General features: G+C 38.1%; 1 protein-coding gene across 50 annotated transcripts in view; it reads right to left on the bottom strand.

The window, feature by feature from the left end:
• Positions 1-265: 265 nt before the first annotated feature.
• Positions 266-16215, bottom strand: part of CLASP2 (cytoplasmic linker associated protein 2) — a 213514-nt gene continuing 197564 nt past the window's right edge. For 49 of the 50 annotated variants that reach the window (XM_054483475.2, XM_054483442.2, XM_063662062.1 and 46 more), the window contains 3 exons: positions 15589-15795; positions 4932-5048; positions 266-2000 (listed from right to left, as the gene is read on the bottom strand). In XM_054483475.2, coding sequence (XP_054339450.1) covers positions 1914-2000; positions 4932-5048; positions 15589-15795 — 411 coding nt within the window. In that variant the 3' untranslated portion in view covers positions 266-1913. The remainder of the gene's footprint in view (positions 2001-4931; positions 5049-15588; positions 15796-16215) is intronic. The other variant, XM_054483443.2, reaches the window with a different exon arrangement.

Here is a 16215-nt window from a genome sequence, read left to right as displayed (position 1 = left end):
ATTACAAACATATCCAAAGGTCATAAAATGCTACTGAGAAGAGTTCAGTGTTTAAAATGCATTTTCTTCTTACAGATAAGCTGTAATATATACATGCGTATGTAGCTATATACCTTTGATTGTGGTAGCTACACCTGAAAAATCTTTTCTCCTCAGATGAACTTACAAAATTCAAGAGACCACCACTGATACAAGACCGTCTAAAGTTAAAATAAAACTGAGTGACTTGTTACACAGTGAGACAGAAAAACTGATATACATTATTAACTTTTTCAAGTAATGTTATGTACAGTTTTATTGCCAGTATATGCACAACAGTAAGCATAGAACTATAAATACACAATGTAATTAACAGTAGAAAACAAAATTGTTACAGGTAGAGGGAGAGGATATAGAGAAACTTTTCCTGCTGCTAGAACAGAAAGAAAGGAAGGGGAAAGCCTATGACAAATCATCCATTCAGTACTCTTGTCTTAAATTCTTTACATACATTTCTACATTTTTTTCAATTAAACAAAGTACAGATAACTCTGTAACAATAGCAAATTGCTTCCCTAATAGCTATTTGCCTTTTCAATCAAATTCACTTTATATTAGGATTAAAAAAAAGTAAAGATGAGAAATCATTAGTATCCTGGTTCCAAATTATCTAATTTGGCCTTTCACCAAAACTGGTAATTTTTGAAAGTCGGCTGCACATGAAAAGAATGGGTGTAGCAAGAGGTGATTAAAAAAATTTGCTAAAAAGTAACAGAAAATCACCCTTTAAGTAGTTTTCCAAAAGACACTATAGGCAGCAGCTCAGTTAAAAGTATTAGCCCTGAAGAGGTAGAGAATTTGAGCCCATTATACAAGACAGCCTTGGCACCATCTTCTCTCTCATCAGGATCAATATTTTCAAGTAAGACAATTTCATGGTAAAAGGAAACCAGGTTCCACCATTTAAAGAAAAGGTGCTGGTCACTCCCATGTCTTGATAATTAGTTTATTACGTGAGAAACAGAAGACGGTGAAGGACACACACGCACTTGATTTTTTTTTGTCTGTTTCCATTATCAAGTTTATTCATAAGTGAATTTGATATTAATAAATACAAAAAAGCATCATTCACAACAAAGATATAAACAAACCAAAAAAAAAAAACCCTGCAATAAAACCTTCTATTTCAGTAAGTATCACGAAAAAACAGGCAGATGATTTGGTGCAGCTTTCTTAAGGGATCATAGAAGGGACATGGTTTTAAATAAAGATGGCAAGATCAATAACCAACAGACAATATCAGTTTTACAGAACTGGCTGATTCTGTAACATCTGTCTTTGAGGTTTTAGTTTTCAAACTATAGATCACCCCAAAGAAGTTGCAACTAATGACATGTATCACCATCACACAAACAGAGTCCAGCTGTAGTTCAAATTAGTCCTGCTTTGTTTCACATCATTTAAATATTTCTAGCATAGGACATGATACGGAACAAAACTCAAAGTAGCAATAAAAATATTATTCTGCAGTTGAATAAAAGCAAAAATGTTTTAGACTGTTAAACTTTTAAAGCTTTAAGCATTCCTGTTTAACCAGCATTTAAAAAAATTTGTACAATCATAACACTGGCAAAGGTTAATGGGAAGACAAAGTACAAACATGTGAAATGATGAATTAGATTAAAAATTACTTTGTATCGATCAATTGATGTTAATACTGCTTTTTCTTGAATTTGGAATAACTATCATAAAAGTTACATGCAGACTGAGGATAGTCCTCTGTTACAGAAAATACAAAACGAAACGAAACAAAAAACTAAAACTGGGAAACAATAGTAAGTTCCAAAGGATGTGTTTGAGAATTTCCTTTCATTGATGAGGGTGGTCTATCTGTCCTTTCTTTTGAGAGACCTGGTTCGCTGTGATGAGCTTCACTAACTTTGTCCAGAAACATCAGTAGTGGGATCAGCTCCTCCAGAACCTGTTTGTGCACGTTTGATGTAAAGATTCAGTAGCTTCATCTGCAGATTCAAGCCAAATAAATGTCATTTGAGCAAGCTGCTCCAAATTATAAGACACTCATTAAAATATTATATACATATATGTGAGCTCTGAAAGATAGATTTTAGGCTGGGGGTTATTATAATGCCCAAATTATTGTTGATAATTAGGAATAACAAATTATTTTTTTTTTGCCTAGCACATCTGAAAAAAATATAAAAAGTCAAAAAAGTTTCTAAGTCTTGAAAGTTGTTCATGACAGAGTATTTTATCATGTCTTTTCAAAATATATTGTAGGGATCAAATACAAAACTTTTGATATGGTCTGGCTCTGTGTTCCCACTCAAATCTTATCTTGAATTGTAATCTGAATTATAACCCCCATGTGTTGGGGGAGGGTCCTTGTGGGAGGTGACTGAATCATGGGGGCGGTTCCCCTGTGCTGCTCTAGTGATAGTGAGTTCTCACGAAATCTGATGGTTTTGTGAGGGGCTTTTCCCCGCTTCGCTCTGCAGTTCTCCCATTCTTCTCCTTCCTGCCATCATGTGAAGAAGGACATCTTTGCTCACTCTTCTGCCATGATTGTAAGTTTCCTGAAGCCTCTCCAGCCATGCGGAACTGTGAGTCAATTAAACCTCTTTATGAATTACCCAGTCTAGGGCAGTTCTTTTTTTTTTTTTTTTTGAGATGGAGTCTCACTCTGTCACCCAGGCTGGAGTGCAGTGGTGCAATCTCGGCTCACTGCAAGCTCCGCCTCCCAGGTTCACACCGTTCTCCTGCCTCAGCCTCCCAAGTAGCTGGGACTACAGGCGCCTGCCACCACGCCCAGCTAATTTTTTATATTTTTAGTAGAGACGGGGTTTCACCGTGTTAGCCAGGATGGTCTTGATCTCCTGACCTTGTGATCCGCCCACCTTGGCATCCCAAAGTGCTGGGATTACAGGCGTGAGCCATCGTACCTGGCCTAGGGCAGTTCTTTATAGTAGCATGAAAACAGACTAATATAACATTAAAGTAAACTCAGAAGTCACCATTAAAGCAATAATAACAAACAATTGAGTACTAGGTGTTACACAATATGCTGTTTTACATTATATCTTTATCTTCATATTTTATAGATGAGGAAATCACAATATAGAACGGTTAAGTTACTGCCTGAGGTCACAGGGATGGGTAAGAAGTGGGCAAAAATAGGAATTCAGGTATTTGGGTTATAGGACCTAAGATCTTAGACCACGAAGCCACTGTCATCCTACCAAGAATGTTTTTAATATCTCTGTCATTTTGCAGTCTTTGTATGAGATCATGACTTTACGAAGTTTGTAATCAATAAACATACAATTCTGTGTTCTACTTTTTTTTTTTTGATACAGGGTCTTGCTCTGTTGCCTGGGCTGGAATGCAGTGGTGTGATCACGGCTCACTGCAGCCTCAACCTCAGGCAATCCTTTCACCTCAGCCTCCCAAGTAGCTGGGACCACAGGCACGTGCAACCGTGCTTGGCTAATTTTTTTTTCTTTTTTTGTAGAGACAGGGTAATGTTGACCAGGCTGGTCTTGAACTCCTGAGGTCAAGTGATCCTCCCACCTTGGCCTCCCAAGTGCTGTGGGAGCTACCACATCTGGCCTACTTGTTTCATCTAATGTTATTCCAAAATACTTTTTCCACCTACCTACTGTCTTCACATGTAACATTATTACTGGCTACCTACTGTTCTGATAGAGTGCTGCATTTTAATTGTTTTGGAAGGTTTGCTTTTTAAACATTAACTCTTTGATCCAAGAGTTTTTAACCTGGTATAGCCATGGGATTCAGGGGATCACAGAACCCTCTGAAATGACACGTAATTGTTTCCATTATTCATTTTTCTATGTTTTTAAAACTTTGTCTCTCATGGTTTTATCTGAATGCATTTTTCTTAAGATGAGATTTTACCTAAGTCTCGAAGTGGTTTGTAACCCAGAGTTAAGAATTATTGTTTAATCTATCTATAACTTAATGTAAAGTGTGTTACCTAGGCTCATTTTCCATTATATGTATATTCTGCTTTTTTGCTATTAAAAGATAAATTTGACCACAGTAAGACAATCCTTAGGGTTTCAGAAATTCTTTAAGTGACGGTGAGTGCTTTCTGCTAAATGGTTCATAAGCCATGATTCAACAATCAGAAGTTATCTTTACCCTGGAGAACAAACTTCTAATTCAAAACAATTATTATTATTTTTATTATTAGAGACATGGTCTTCTCAGTATGTTGCCCAGGCTGGTCTCAAATTCCTGGTCTCAAGTGATCTTCCCACCTCGGTCTCCCAAAGTGATGGGATTACAGGTATGAACCACTTTGCCTGGCCACCTTAGTAGAATGAATTTTAAAGTACTGGTAGTAGCAATCAAATGAGAAAGCCAAGACTTATTTATTTTTTTAAGTCTGAACAGTGAATCAGAAAACTTTTATTTTAACACACCAAGTTAAAGTTGCACATTAATTTGGATAATAGAGAAGAACAAATATTTGATTATCACAGTTCTTAAGGGGAAAAATTTTTAAATGTGCAAGTATTCTATATTTTGAGAGATATGCAGTAATCCATTAATATATAACCACAACAGTCTATTTATTCTTAATAAAACAGTGGTCAGGGGTAAAGATTTGGGTCTGGGATTTGGTAAGGAGTCAGCTGACTATTACAAATAACTAGAAGCTGCAGGCATTTTCTCTCACAGAAACCTACCAATCACCCCAACAAACTGCTGACTTCACCTGAGTGAACATCTAACAAATGTTAGAGTAGAAAAAGATAAAATACAAAACAGAAATAATAAGGGCAAGTTGGATGCTCAAAGCCTGACTTATTAAATGCCAAATAAAAAGCTTACTGTTACAGACATATAACTAAGTTTTGAAGGATGTACTATGGCCACCATCTCTAAAACACAGCAGCACTACTTACTTTACTGCCAGTAAGTTGACTGAGATGTGGTTTTAGTTCATCACCAATTACCGCATGAACAGCCACCAGGCAGAAGACACAAGCTTTCCGAACACTGCTCTCTGAATTATCATAACCCTATGGAGAGAAGTCCACTGTTAGTACTCCAGGGGATCTGAGAAAACTACCTTTTTAACAGGGACAGAAGATGCAGCTGAAAGATGAAATCTCAAGCATACTGAGGACAGAAAAGTGCAGATCAAAGTTAACTTTTTAACCTTTTCAAGCATAGACAATGCCCTTCTCTCCCTTCACTTCCCCTACTGCGCCCTCACTCTGTTAGCCCTCTATATCAGGTTCTTACTTAGTCTGGAAAGCTGCACTTCTCTGACTCTGAGGCTGCTCACTTGCCAATTCACCCTGAAAAAAGTCTCCAGACTAACTTTCCTAAAGCATTAGGTTTTAAGGCAGTCAGCGCTCCCACTATCTGATAAAACCTAAACTCATTGGTTTGGTAGCTCAAGGTAGTCGTATAATCCAGGCCCAATTAAGTTTTACATCTGTTCCATCCCTGCAATTACTTTCTCTAATAAATCCAGTCTATGTAAACTATTCCCCTATGCTTTTATTGTGCCTTTAGTAACCTAATTTTATTTAAAAAGTTAACTTGTTTCTAATTGACAGATAATAATTGTATATATTTATGAGGTATAATGTAATGTTTCAATCCATGTACACTGTGGAATGACCAAATCAGGCTAATCAACATATCCATCACCTCAGATACTTATCATTTCTTTGTGGTAACATTTAAAATCCATTTTCTTTTATAATTGCTACTTTGAAATATACATTATTAACTAGTTACTGTGCTGTGTAATAGATAGCTAGAACCTAATACTCTTTAACTGAAACTTTGTACCTTTTGACCAACATCTTCCCTTTTTCTGTCCACCTCCCCCACTTATGCTTTTGATCACACTACTTACTCTATTTCAACAGTCTACAGCAATCTTATCCATGAAATATTTTTGAATCAATTATCTGAATGAATATGCACATTTTACTCCAGGGAAAAATAGAGTTCATCTCCACTAAAATCCTAATCATTTTATCTTTCTAAAACAACTGCAGAAACATTAAAATATCAATAGATATCTAGCTAAAAGAAGTACATTATTCCTAAGTCATGCAATCAAACTATGTTAATTTTATTTTCCCTCATCATTTTAATATAATTGCAATTATAAAGTAAATTAATTTTTCTACATGGTCTTTATAATAAGGCATTCATTTAGTATGCTTCCTTATTTAACCATTCTAGAGTATTGTAAGTTTACATCTTCCTCCCCAATAACCTCCTTCCTGCTAAATTTTTCCTATTACAAATAACACTGCAAACAGTATGGCATTCAATTTTTAAATATTTAAGTGCCTGGTATGTGACAAGAACAGGCCAGGTAAATAATGTTCAGTGTCCAAAAAGACACGCACTGTCCCTTCCCAGAACAGTTAGGGAATCACATGGCAGAATGAGGTATTATGGGCAAGGAGTGGAACAGGAATGTAATATTTATGATTGGATAATATTCCATTGTATGATATATCATGTTGTTTATCCATTTATTAATGGATATTTGGGTTGTTTTCACCTTTTGGCTACTGTGAATAGTGCTGCTATGAACATTCATGTATAACTATTTAAATATTTGCTTTGACTTCTTTTGGGTATATACCTGGGAATAGAATTGGTGGGTTATATGACAATTTTGTGTTAACTTTTATCTTTTTCCTTTTTTTTTTTCCTTGAGATGACGTCTTGCTCTGTTGCCTAGGCTGGAGTGCAGTATGTGATCTCAGCTCACTGCAACCTCCACCTCCAGGGTTCAAGCAATTCTCCTGCCTCGGTCTCCCACAAAGCTGTGATTATAGGCGCCAGCCACCATGCCTGGCTAATTTTCGTATTTTTGGTAGAGCTGGGGTTGCATCACGTTGGCCAGGCTGCTCTTGAATTCCTGACCTCAAGTGATTCACCCGCCTCGGACTCCCAAAGTGCTGGGATTACAGGCGTGAGCCACCGTGCCTGGGCTTTATGTTAACTTTTTGAGGAACTGCCAAACTGCGTTCCACAGCAGCTGTACCACCAATTTATATTTATGCAAGCAATGTATAAGGGTTCCAATTTTTGTACATCCTCATCAAAACCTGTTATTTTTGTTCTTTTGATCACAACCATCCCAGTGGGTATGAAGTGGTATCTCATTGTGGTTTTGATTTCCCTAATTACTAATGACACCAAGCATCTTTTCATGTACTTGCTGGCCATTTGTATATCTTCTTTGAAGAAATAGCTATTCAAGTCCTTTGTCCATTTAAAAGTTATTTATCCTTTTGCTGTTGAGTTATAAGAGTTCTTTATATATATTCTGGATAGTAGACCATTATCAGATATATAATTTGCAAGAATGTTCTCCCATTCTATAGTTGTCTTTTCAGTTTTTTGATTAGGTCCTGAGATAAACAAAAGTTATTAATTTTGATGAAGTTCAATTAACCTATTTTTTATTTATCACTGATGCTTTAGGTGTTATATCTAATAATCCACTGCCATAGAGGATGACCTTAAATCTAAGGTCACAAAGATTTATCGCTATGTTTTCTTCTGTGAGTTTTATAGTTTTAGTAGCTATATTTAGATCACTGATTTGTTTGAGTAAATTTTGTTTACGGTACGTGGTCACTGAAGTCTCTTTGTCACCTCAGCGGTCAGCCAATGACCTGACAGAGATTTCCCTAAATTCCTGGGGTCAAAACAAAACAAGAAAAACTCTCCCAGTCTTTGCAGATTGACTCTGAGCTGCGTAATCATTCAATTAGCTAGGCTGCCTACAATTCTGTGTTAGCCCAACTCCTACTTGCATGGAGCCCAACGAACATCCAGAGGTCCAAGCCTAGGGTCCTCTAAGACAGTGGTCCCCAGCCTTTTTGGCACCAGGGACTGGTTTCGTGGAAGGCAATTTTTCCACGGATGGGGAAGGGTGATGGGGGGATGGTTTCAGGATGAAACTGTTCCACCTCAGATCATCAGGCATTAGATTCTCATAAGAAGCATGGAACCTAGATCCCTCATATGTGCAATTCACAATAGGCTTCATGCTTCTGTAAGAATCTAACGCCACTGCTGATCTGACAGGAGGCGAAGCTCAGGTGGTAATGCTCGCTTGCCCACTGCTCACCTCCTGCTGTGTGGCCCAGTTCCTAACAGGCCATGGATCAGTACCAGTCCATGGCCTGGGGGTTAGTGACCCCTGCTCTAAGGTCTTTTCTGAGCATACTTTTGGTGGATTCCTCAGTACACGTGGTAGCCCAGCAAAACCCTTATTTCACCAATTATCTTCTTCCTCAGCTTCCTCCTTCCCAGGCATTTGTTTGCTGCTTGTCTTGTCTGCTCTCCCTTGCCTCAGGTGGCTATGGGTAGTATGTTTTTAAATCTTTTCAATAGACTCCACTTAGGAAGCCACTTCAGCCTGATGGGAGGTGAAACAAAGGCTAGTCTCTGTGGCAGCCTCTCAGGGAATGCCAGAGACAAAAACAACAACAACAACAACAACAAACAAAAAAAAACATAACCACAATTTTTTGAGAACAAGGTTCATGTCCCTCCTGGCACCAGCAAGCTACACCACAAATATGGGCCACCATCATCAAGGCTGCTGAGCATGGGGGATGGTAGGCAGTTAAGTAAGTTTCTTACTGAAAGTAAAAAGTATTTTCACTACATGAAAAAGAATGAAGTTGAAACCCTACCTCACACCATATACAAAAATCAACTCACGGAGTGATGCACAGAAAATGGCAGACAGAGTAGGAAGCTCCAAGAATTGACCCCTCTACTTAAGCAACCACTGAGCCGGCCAAAATGAATAGAATCATGCTACAATAATATATGAAGTGATTTTCAGTGGCTGCTAAAATCATTAGGTGAAAAGATGATGGGGCAAGGTATATAATGGAGGGGTTTGACTAATAACATCGGAACCTACTGATCAATCTTAACATCACTGAAGGCGGGACAACTAGACATTATGTCGTTCAATGAGATGCCACCTAAAAAAGTTTTCTTATTTGGTTCGGCGGCTCACGCCTGTAATCCCAACACTTTGGGAGGTGGAGGTAGGAGGACTGCTTAAGCCCAGGAGTTGGAGACCAGCCTAAGCAACATAATAAGACACTATCTCTACAAAAAATTTAAAAAATTATCCAGGCAACTCACCACCTAAAACAAACAGGAAATTAAGCCGGAAAGTAATCTTTAAAACATTATACTATGTCCTGGAAGTATTAAGCCAGAAAGTAATTTTTAAAACATTATCCTATGTCCTGAAAGTGTAAACTTCATGAAGTATTTAATATGACATGATACTTAGAATTTGCTTTGAAATAGGCCAGGTGCAGTGGCTCACGCCTGTAATCCCAGCACTTTGGGAGGCCGAGGCAGGTGGATCATGAGGTCAGGAGTTCAAGACCAGCCTGGCCAAGATGGTGAAACCTTGTCTCTACTAAAAACTACAAAAATTAGCCGGGCAGGGTGGCAGGCACCTGTCGTCCCAGCCAGATACTCAAGAGGCTGAGGCAGGAGAATCGCTTGAACACAGGAGGCAGAGGTTTCAGTGAGCCGAGATTGTGCCACTGCACTCCAGCCTGGGTGACAGAGTGAGACTCCGTCTCAAAAAAAAAAAAAAAAAAAAAAAAAAAAAGAATTTGCTTTGAAATAAAATTTGATGTATTTCAATTCATTGTAGTACTATGCTAAAGTACTGAAAGTAAGCCTCTTTCTTTCATTAAGTACTCTCTTGGTTACTATAAGTTTTTGGTTAGATCCTAGAGTTCCAAAAAAGTTGATTCTATTCATTTTTTGCCAGCTCAATGGTTGCTTAAGCAGACAGATCAATTCTTGGAGCTTCCTACTCTGTCTGCCATTTTCTGTGCATCACTCCTTGAGTTAATTTCTGTATATGGTGTGAGGTAGGGGTTCAACTTCACTGTTTTTCATGTGGAAACCCAGTTGTCCTAGCATCACATTTATTAAAAATACTCTTCTTCCCCACAAAAAACTGTGATAATCAATTGCCTATAAATGTGAGGGTTATTTTTGGATTCTATTTCATTGATCTATAAGTCTACCTTTATGACAGTACCATGTTATGTTTACTATCATAGCTTTGTAATACGTTGTAAAATTGAGAGTATAAGTATTCCAATTTTGTTCAAGTTGATTAGTTTTTTTTTTTTTTTTTTTGAGACAGAGTTTCACTTTTGTTGCCCAGGCTGGAGTGCAATGGCTCAATCTCGGCTCACTGCAACCTCTGCCTCCCAGGTTCAAGCGATTCTCCTGCCTCAGCCTCCCGAATAGCTGGGATTACAGGGGCGCACCACCACGCCCAGCTGATTTTTTGTATTTTTAGTAGAGACGGGGTTTCACCATGGCCAGGCTGATCTTGAACTTCTGACCTCAGGTGATCTGCCTGCCTCAGCCTCCCAGAGTGCTGAGGCTCACGATTACAGGCGTGAGCCACCACACCCGGCCAAGTTGATTAGATTCTTGAGACTTTTTAACAGTTGATAACCACCTCCTCCTCTTTCTTCATGCCATTTCTTTATTAAAGAAATTTGGCAGTTTTTCTAGTAGAATTTCCTACATTCTGAATTTGACTGAATATACCCTTAAGGTACAATTTAACATGCTTCTCTATTCTCTGAACTTTCTTTAAACTGACAGTTAAACTGAAGACTGGATTAGATTTAGGTTCAATTGCTTTAGAAAAGAAAACTTTTTATTTTTATTTTTTGGAGACAGGATCTTGCTCTGTCACTTAGGCTGAAGTGCAGTGGTATGGTGGTGGCTCACTGCAGTCTCCACCTCCTGAGCTCAAGTGATCCTCCCACTTCAGCCCCCCAAGTAGCTGGGACTACAGGCACATGCCATCACGCCTGGCTAATTTTTAACATTTTTTTGTAGCGACAGTTTCTTATTATGTTGCTTATGCTGGTCTCCAACTCCTGGGCTTAAGCAATCCTCCTGCCTTAGCCTCCCAAAGTGTTGGGTTTACAGGCATGAGCCACCAAGCCAGGCAAGAAAACTTTTGTCTAGTTGTCCCACCTTCAGTGATGTTAAGACTGGTCAGTAGGTTCAGATGTTGTTAGTCTAACTCCTCCATTATATACCCTGCCTCATCATCTTTTTACCTAACGATGTTGGTGGCTACTGAAAATCACTTCATATATCCATTGTTTCAATGAGGCCAAATATATATATATATGTGCGTGTATATATATAATATACATATATATTTTTTGGAGACAGGCTCTTGCTTAGTCACCCAGGCTGGAATGCAGTGGCATGATCACAGCACACTGCAGCCTCAAATTCCCAGGCTCAGGTGATTCTCCTACCTCAGCCTGCTGAATAGCTGGGACCATAGGCATGCCACCGTGAGCCACCAAGCCAGGTAAGAAAACCTGGCTAATTAAAAACAATTTTTTTGTAGAGACGAGGCATCACTATGTTGCCCAGGCTGGTCTTGAACTTCCGGGCTCAAGTGATCCTCTTACCTCGGCTTCCCAAAGTGCTAGCATTACAGGTGTGAGCTACCACACACTGCCTAAGAAATATATATATATATTTTTTGTTTGGAGATGGAGTCTCACTCTGTCTCCCAGGCTGGAGTGCAGTGCTGCAATCTTGGCTCACTGCAACCTCTACCTCCCGGGTTCAAGCCATTCTCCCGCCCCAGCCTCCTGAGTAGCTAGAATTACAGGCGTCCGCCACCAGCTGGCTCACTTTTGTATTTTTAGTAGAGATGGGGTTTCACCATGTTGGCCAGGCTGGTTTCGACCTCCTGACCTCATGTGACCTGCCCTCCTTGGCTTCCCAAAGTGCTGGGATTACAGGCATGAGCCACCACACCTGGCCAAAAATAATTTTTAAGTCAATAATTTCTTCTGAATTTACTAGCTGGAATCCTTCTAAAAGTACTTTATCTCATCAAATATTTGGTTATCCTGAAAATAGGATAGGTAGTCTATGTGCTTTGATTCTTTCTCTTTATTAACCAATTTTGGGAATAACCCAATAATCTTCAAAGTTGGCCAGTTTTTAAAGTATCAATATAAACTCATGAATTTCACTTTAAAATTTGATGTATTTTAATTCATTGCAGCATTATTCTTTTTGACCCTAAAATATGAATAGTTTCCTTGCTTTCCGTCAAGAATTCTCAGGCTCATTTTATACATTACCTGCCCCAAACCTGGACTCAGTCATTTTCCCAAAGACACCTGACTCTTTTGAGTGGAAAATGGTATTTGAAGACCACAATCTGGGTGGTAGGGATGCTCAGTGTTACTGAGTTGATACTGATTCAGAGGCTAGTAGGAAACAATTTTTGAGATAAGAAATTAAATAATATTTTCATTTTGACATACCCAATTCAAAGTTAAGGTTTTAAGATTTACTTCATTTTATGACATCACTATTTGCTTTGTCCTAATCTATCTTATCTGATATGTGTATCAATGTTATTACTATTAAAAAATAACCATACCAGCATCTTTCCTAACTATGCATATATTGAATGCAGTTCAAGATTTCTTTGCAGTTTCTTTCATCTTTAGGGTATATTCCACTAAAGACTGGTAGTAAAATATTATTTCTTGAGCTCTGACTGCTCTGTTTTCAATAGATCTATTGTCTAATTTCCCCTTTACAAGCTTTAAAATATCTGACTCATGCTTTTTATTAGTTTCTATAGTTTTCTTACTTTTTTTTTACCTTGTTTTCTTAAATCTGGGTTTAAGTTTTCATTTGCTTTGTGTCCATGTGTCTAGTGTATCTTCACTGTAGGTATACCTCACGCCATTATTTTCTTCCTCTTTTTTGAAGAATAGGCAGTATCTTTGGGCTTGACCTCCACAACCCTTTTCTGTTGCTCATGTGTAAGTGAAAGACACTTTTCTGTATTCTATATTTTAAAATAAATTTTCTGTGTTGGGGAGTGGGTTGCGCCATGAAAGCTTTTCTAGCTTTACTGATGCAGGATTCTTTCTTCTTGTTACCCTTTTTTAAAAAAAATACGGCCTTTGGGTAGTCACCTCTGCCACAATATTGCTATAATGCTCAGTTTATTTTATTTTAGATTCAGGGGGTATATGTGTAGGTTTATTACGTAAGTATACTGTCTGTGATGCTGACGGTTTGGGCTTCTATTGATCCCCTCACCCAAACAGTGAACACAGTATCCAATGGGTTGTTTTTCAACCCTTCCCTTTTCTCCCAACCCCTTTTGGAGTTTCCAGTTTTCTATTGTTCCCATTTTTTATGTCTGTGTGTACCCAATATGTTTAGCTCCCACTTATAACAAGAACATGTGGTATTTTCTGTTTCTGTGTTAATTTCACTTAGGATAATGGCCTCCAGCTGCATCCATGTTGCCGCAAAGGACATGATTTTGTTCTTTTTTATGGTTGCGTAGATACTTAGTTTAGACTCTAGTCAAGGAATTTTTTGCTAAATAAGCTCTTTCCGGAAGGGAGCTTTTGCAAGGTATTTCTAAGAGCCCTGAGGATCCATGACACCCCAGCATGATTTGGGCTTCCTGCAGGACCTTTGCCTTTACCTCCAATTTTTTATCAGTTATGTATACTTAGCTTTTCACTCTGAATGGGGACACCTCTTTTAGGCGTGAGAACTTGGGTGATTCTCTGGCCCCAGGGTCTTAAAAGTAACTTTTGACTTTCCTTCACACTTTTCCATACCACTGATAATTGCAGGGGAACTTGCTGCTGGTGGCGATTTGGCCCTATCTGCTCATATTTTGGGGTTCACTGGGATACCTTTTCCTAATTTTGTTGAAGATGTTTTTCATGTTTTTTGTATGCCATCCTAGTTGCTCAGTGAGATAATTTTCTAGTGAGAAAATATGAAGGCATTCAAAAAGTATATTGCCATTGCCTTCTTGCCTTTCATTGCTCTGGTCCTAATACCCACACACCTTAATTTTAATAGTCTATATATAGCAAAGAGTTAAAATGCTAGTATTTATGTTCCTTAGCATTCTTTTGCTTTTCTGATAGGTAAGATGCCCTTTCCCAATAATTGCGTATGCAATAAAATCCTGCACCAACCTATCATCAGAGGAAATAAGAAATTTATAAGAACTTAAAGCCACAATAGCTCTTTGTTAGTATCCTCATACTCTAAGCTATTTATCCAGCAAACATGGATTCAGTACCCATTATATATATGACATATACATATTATATACACTCTGGCGTGTTTTTTTTTTTTTTTTTTTTTTGAGACAGAGTCTTGCTCTGTTACCCAGGCTGGAGTGCAGTGGCACAATCTTGGCTCATCGCAACTCCATCTCTCGGGTTCAAGCGATTCTCCTGCCTCAGCCTCCCGAGTAGCTGGGATTATGGCATGTGCCAACACACCTGGCTAATTTTGTATATTTAGTAAAGACACGGTTTCTCCACGTTGGTCAGGCTGGTCTTGAACTCCCAACCTCAGGTGATCCGCCCGCCTTGGCCTCCCAAAGTGCTGGGATTACAGGTGTGAGCCACTGTGCCCAGCCTATTATACTCTCTTCTTAGTACTAAGGCATAGACAAAGAGATTTGGATCTTATGTTAGGACCTCCCAATTTAGTAATATTAAGCTTAGACTAGAATAAAAATTACAATACTATAGATGCATAATGATTAGTTCTCTTTAGGAGGGTTCTTAATATACATACTATGTAATATTAGTCAGCCATTAAAATAATATTGTAAAATATTATTTATTGGATGGAAAGAGTTCACAATGTATGGTTAAGTTTTAAAGCATGTTATAAAACACATCTCATTTTTGTTAAAATGTTTCTATGATTGGGTTTATGTAGCTAAAGAGAAATACATTACATCTATGACTGTAAATTAGTATAACCACTTTGGAGTGAAATCTGGCAACATCTAGAAATTCTGTTTCTAGATGTATATATATAAGTGCATGAAGATATTACAAGGAAATTATTATAATATTTGTCAGTAAAAAGGAAATAATCCAAATATTTAACAACAGATGAACAGATTAACAATTTGTGGCAAATACATAAAAGGCATATTATTCATTCATAAAAAGGAATGGAATTCTAATACAAGCTACAACATGGATGAACCCTGAAAACATTATGCTAAGTGAAATAAGCCAGACTTAAAAGGACAAATATTGTATTATTCCACTTATAAGGAATCTAGCAGAAAATAGAATAGAGGTTACCAGGTGCTGGGGGGGATGGAGGGAGGAAGGAATGGGGTTATTGCTTAATGGGTATAGAGTTTCAGTCTGGGATGATGAAAAATTTCTGTATGTGGATAGTAGTGATGGTTGCATAACACTGTGAGTGTATTTAATACTCCTAAATTGTACACTTAAAAATGGTTAATTTTATGTTATGTAAATTTTACCACACCTACATCTATAACCCCCTGGCTAGTTATGAAAAGTCTTTGTCCTGAATATTGCAGATGAACAGGAGGAAGGCTTGATCATGCCAGTAATAATGCCTGGGAAGTACCTAAAATAACTGTATCCCAAATGTATCATGGCTTATTCCTCTCCAAGCTTTGTTGCTTACCTGTATTAGACCTGGCATAATCTCTGGCAAAAGCAGGTTAAGGGTTTCCTTGGACACTCTCTCTATCACTTTTGTTTGCATTTTGATTGCAGCCAGATTAATTGGGTAGTCTGCAGTTTGAATGATAGGACAAAGCACTTTGATGCACTGCTCTGGACTAATTGAAGTGGCCAACACTGATGCCGCTTCCTCAGCAGATCTCACCACCTAAAAAAAATAGGAAATTAAGCCAGAAAGTAATTTTTAAAATATTACACTACATCCTGGAAGTATAAACTTCATGAAGTATTTAATATAATATTTGGAATTTGCTTTGAAAATGCTACAGTAAACAAACATGAAAAGTGAGGGTACAGATTACAGATAAAAAGGATCGGCAAAATGTCAGTAACAGCTGAAGCTAGATGATGGATACATGGGCTTTATTACACTATATTCTCTCTTTTTGTGTTCTTTTTTGCTGTTGGCTAAAGTAGTTTTTTTTTTTTTTTTTTTTGAGACAGGGTCTTGCTCTGTCACCCAGGCAGGAGTGCAGTGGCTTGATCATCAATCACTGTAGCCTCAAACTCCCAGGCTCAAGTGATACTCCCACCTCAGCCTTCTGAGTAGTTGGAACTACAGGCATGC

Source organism: Pongo pygmaeus, chromosome 2 (genome assembly GCF_028885625.2).
Source record: "Pongo pygmaeus isolate AG05252 chromosome 2, NHGRI_mPonPyg2-v2.0_pri, whole genome shotgun sequence".
Lineage (NCBI taxonomy): Eukaryota > Metazoa > Chordata > Mammalia > Primates > Hominidae > Pongo > Pongo pygmaeus.
This window is presented reverse-complemented; position numbering and strand designations above follow the sequence as displayed.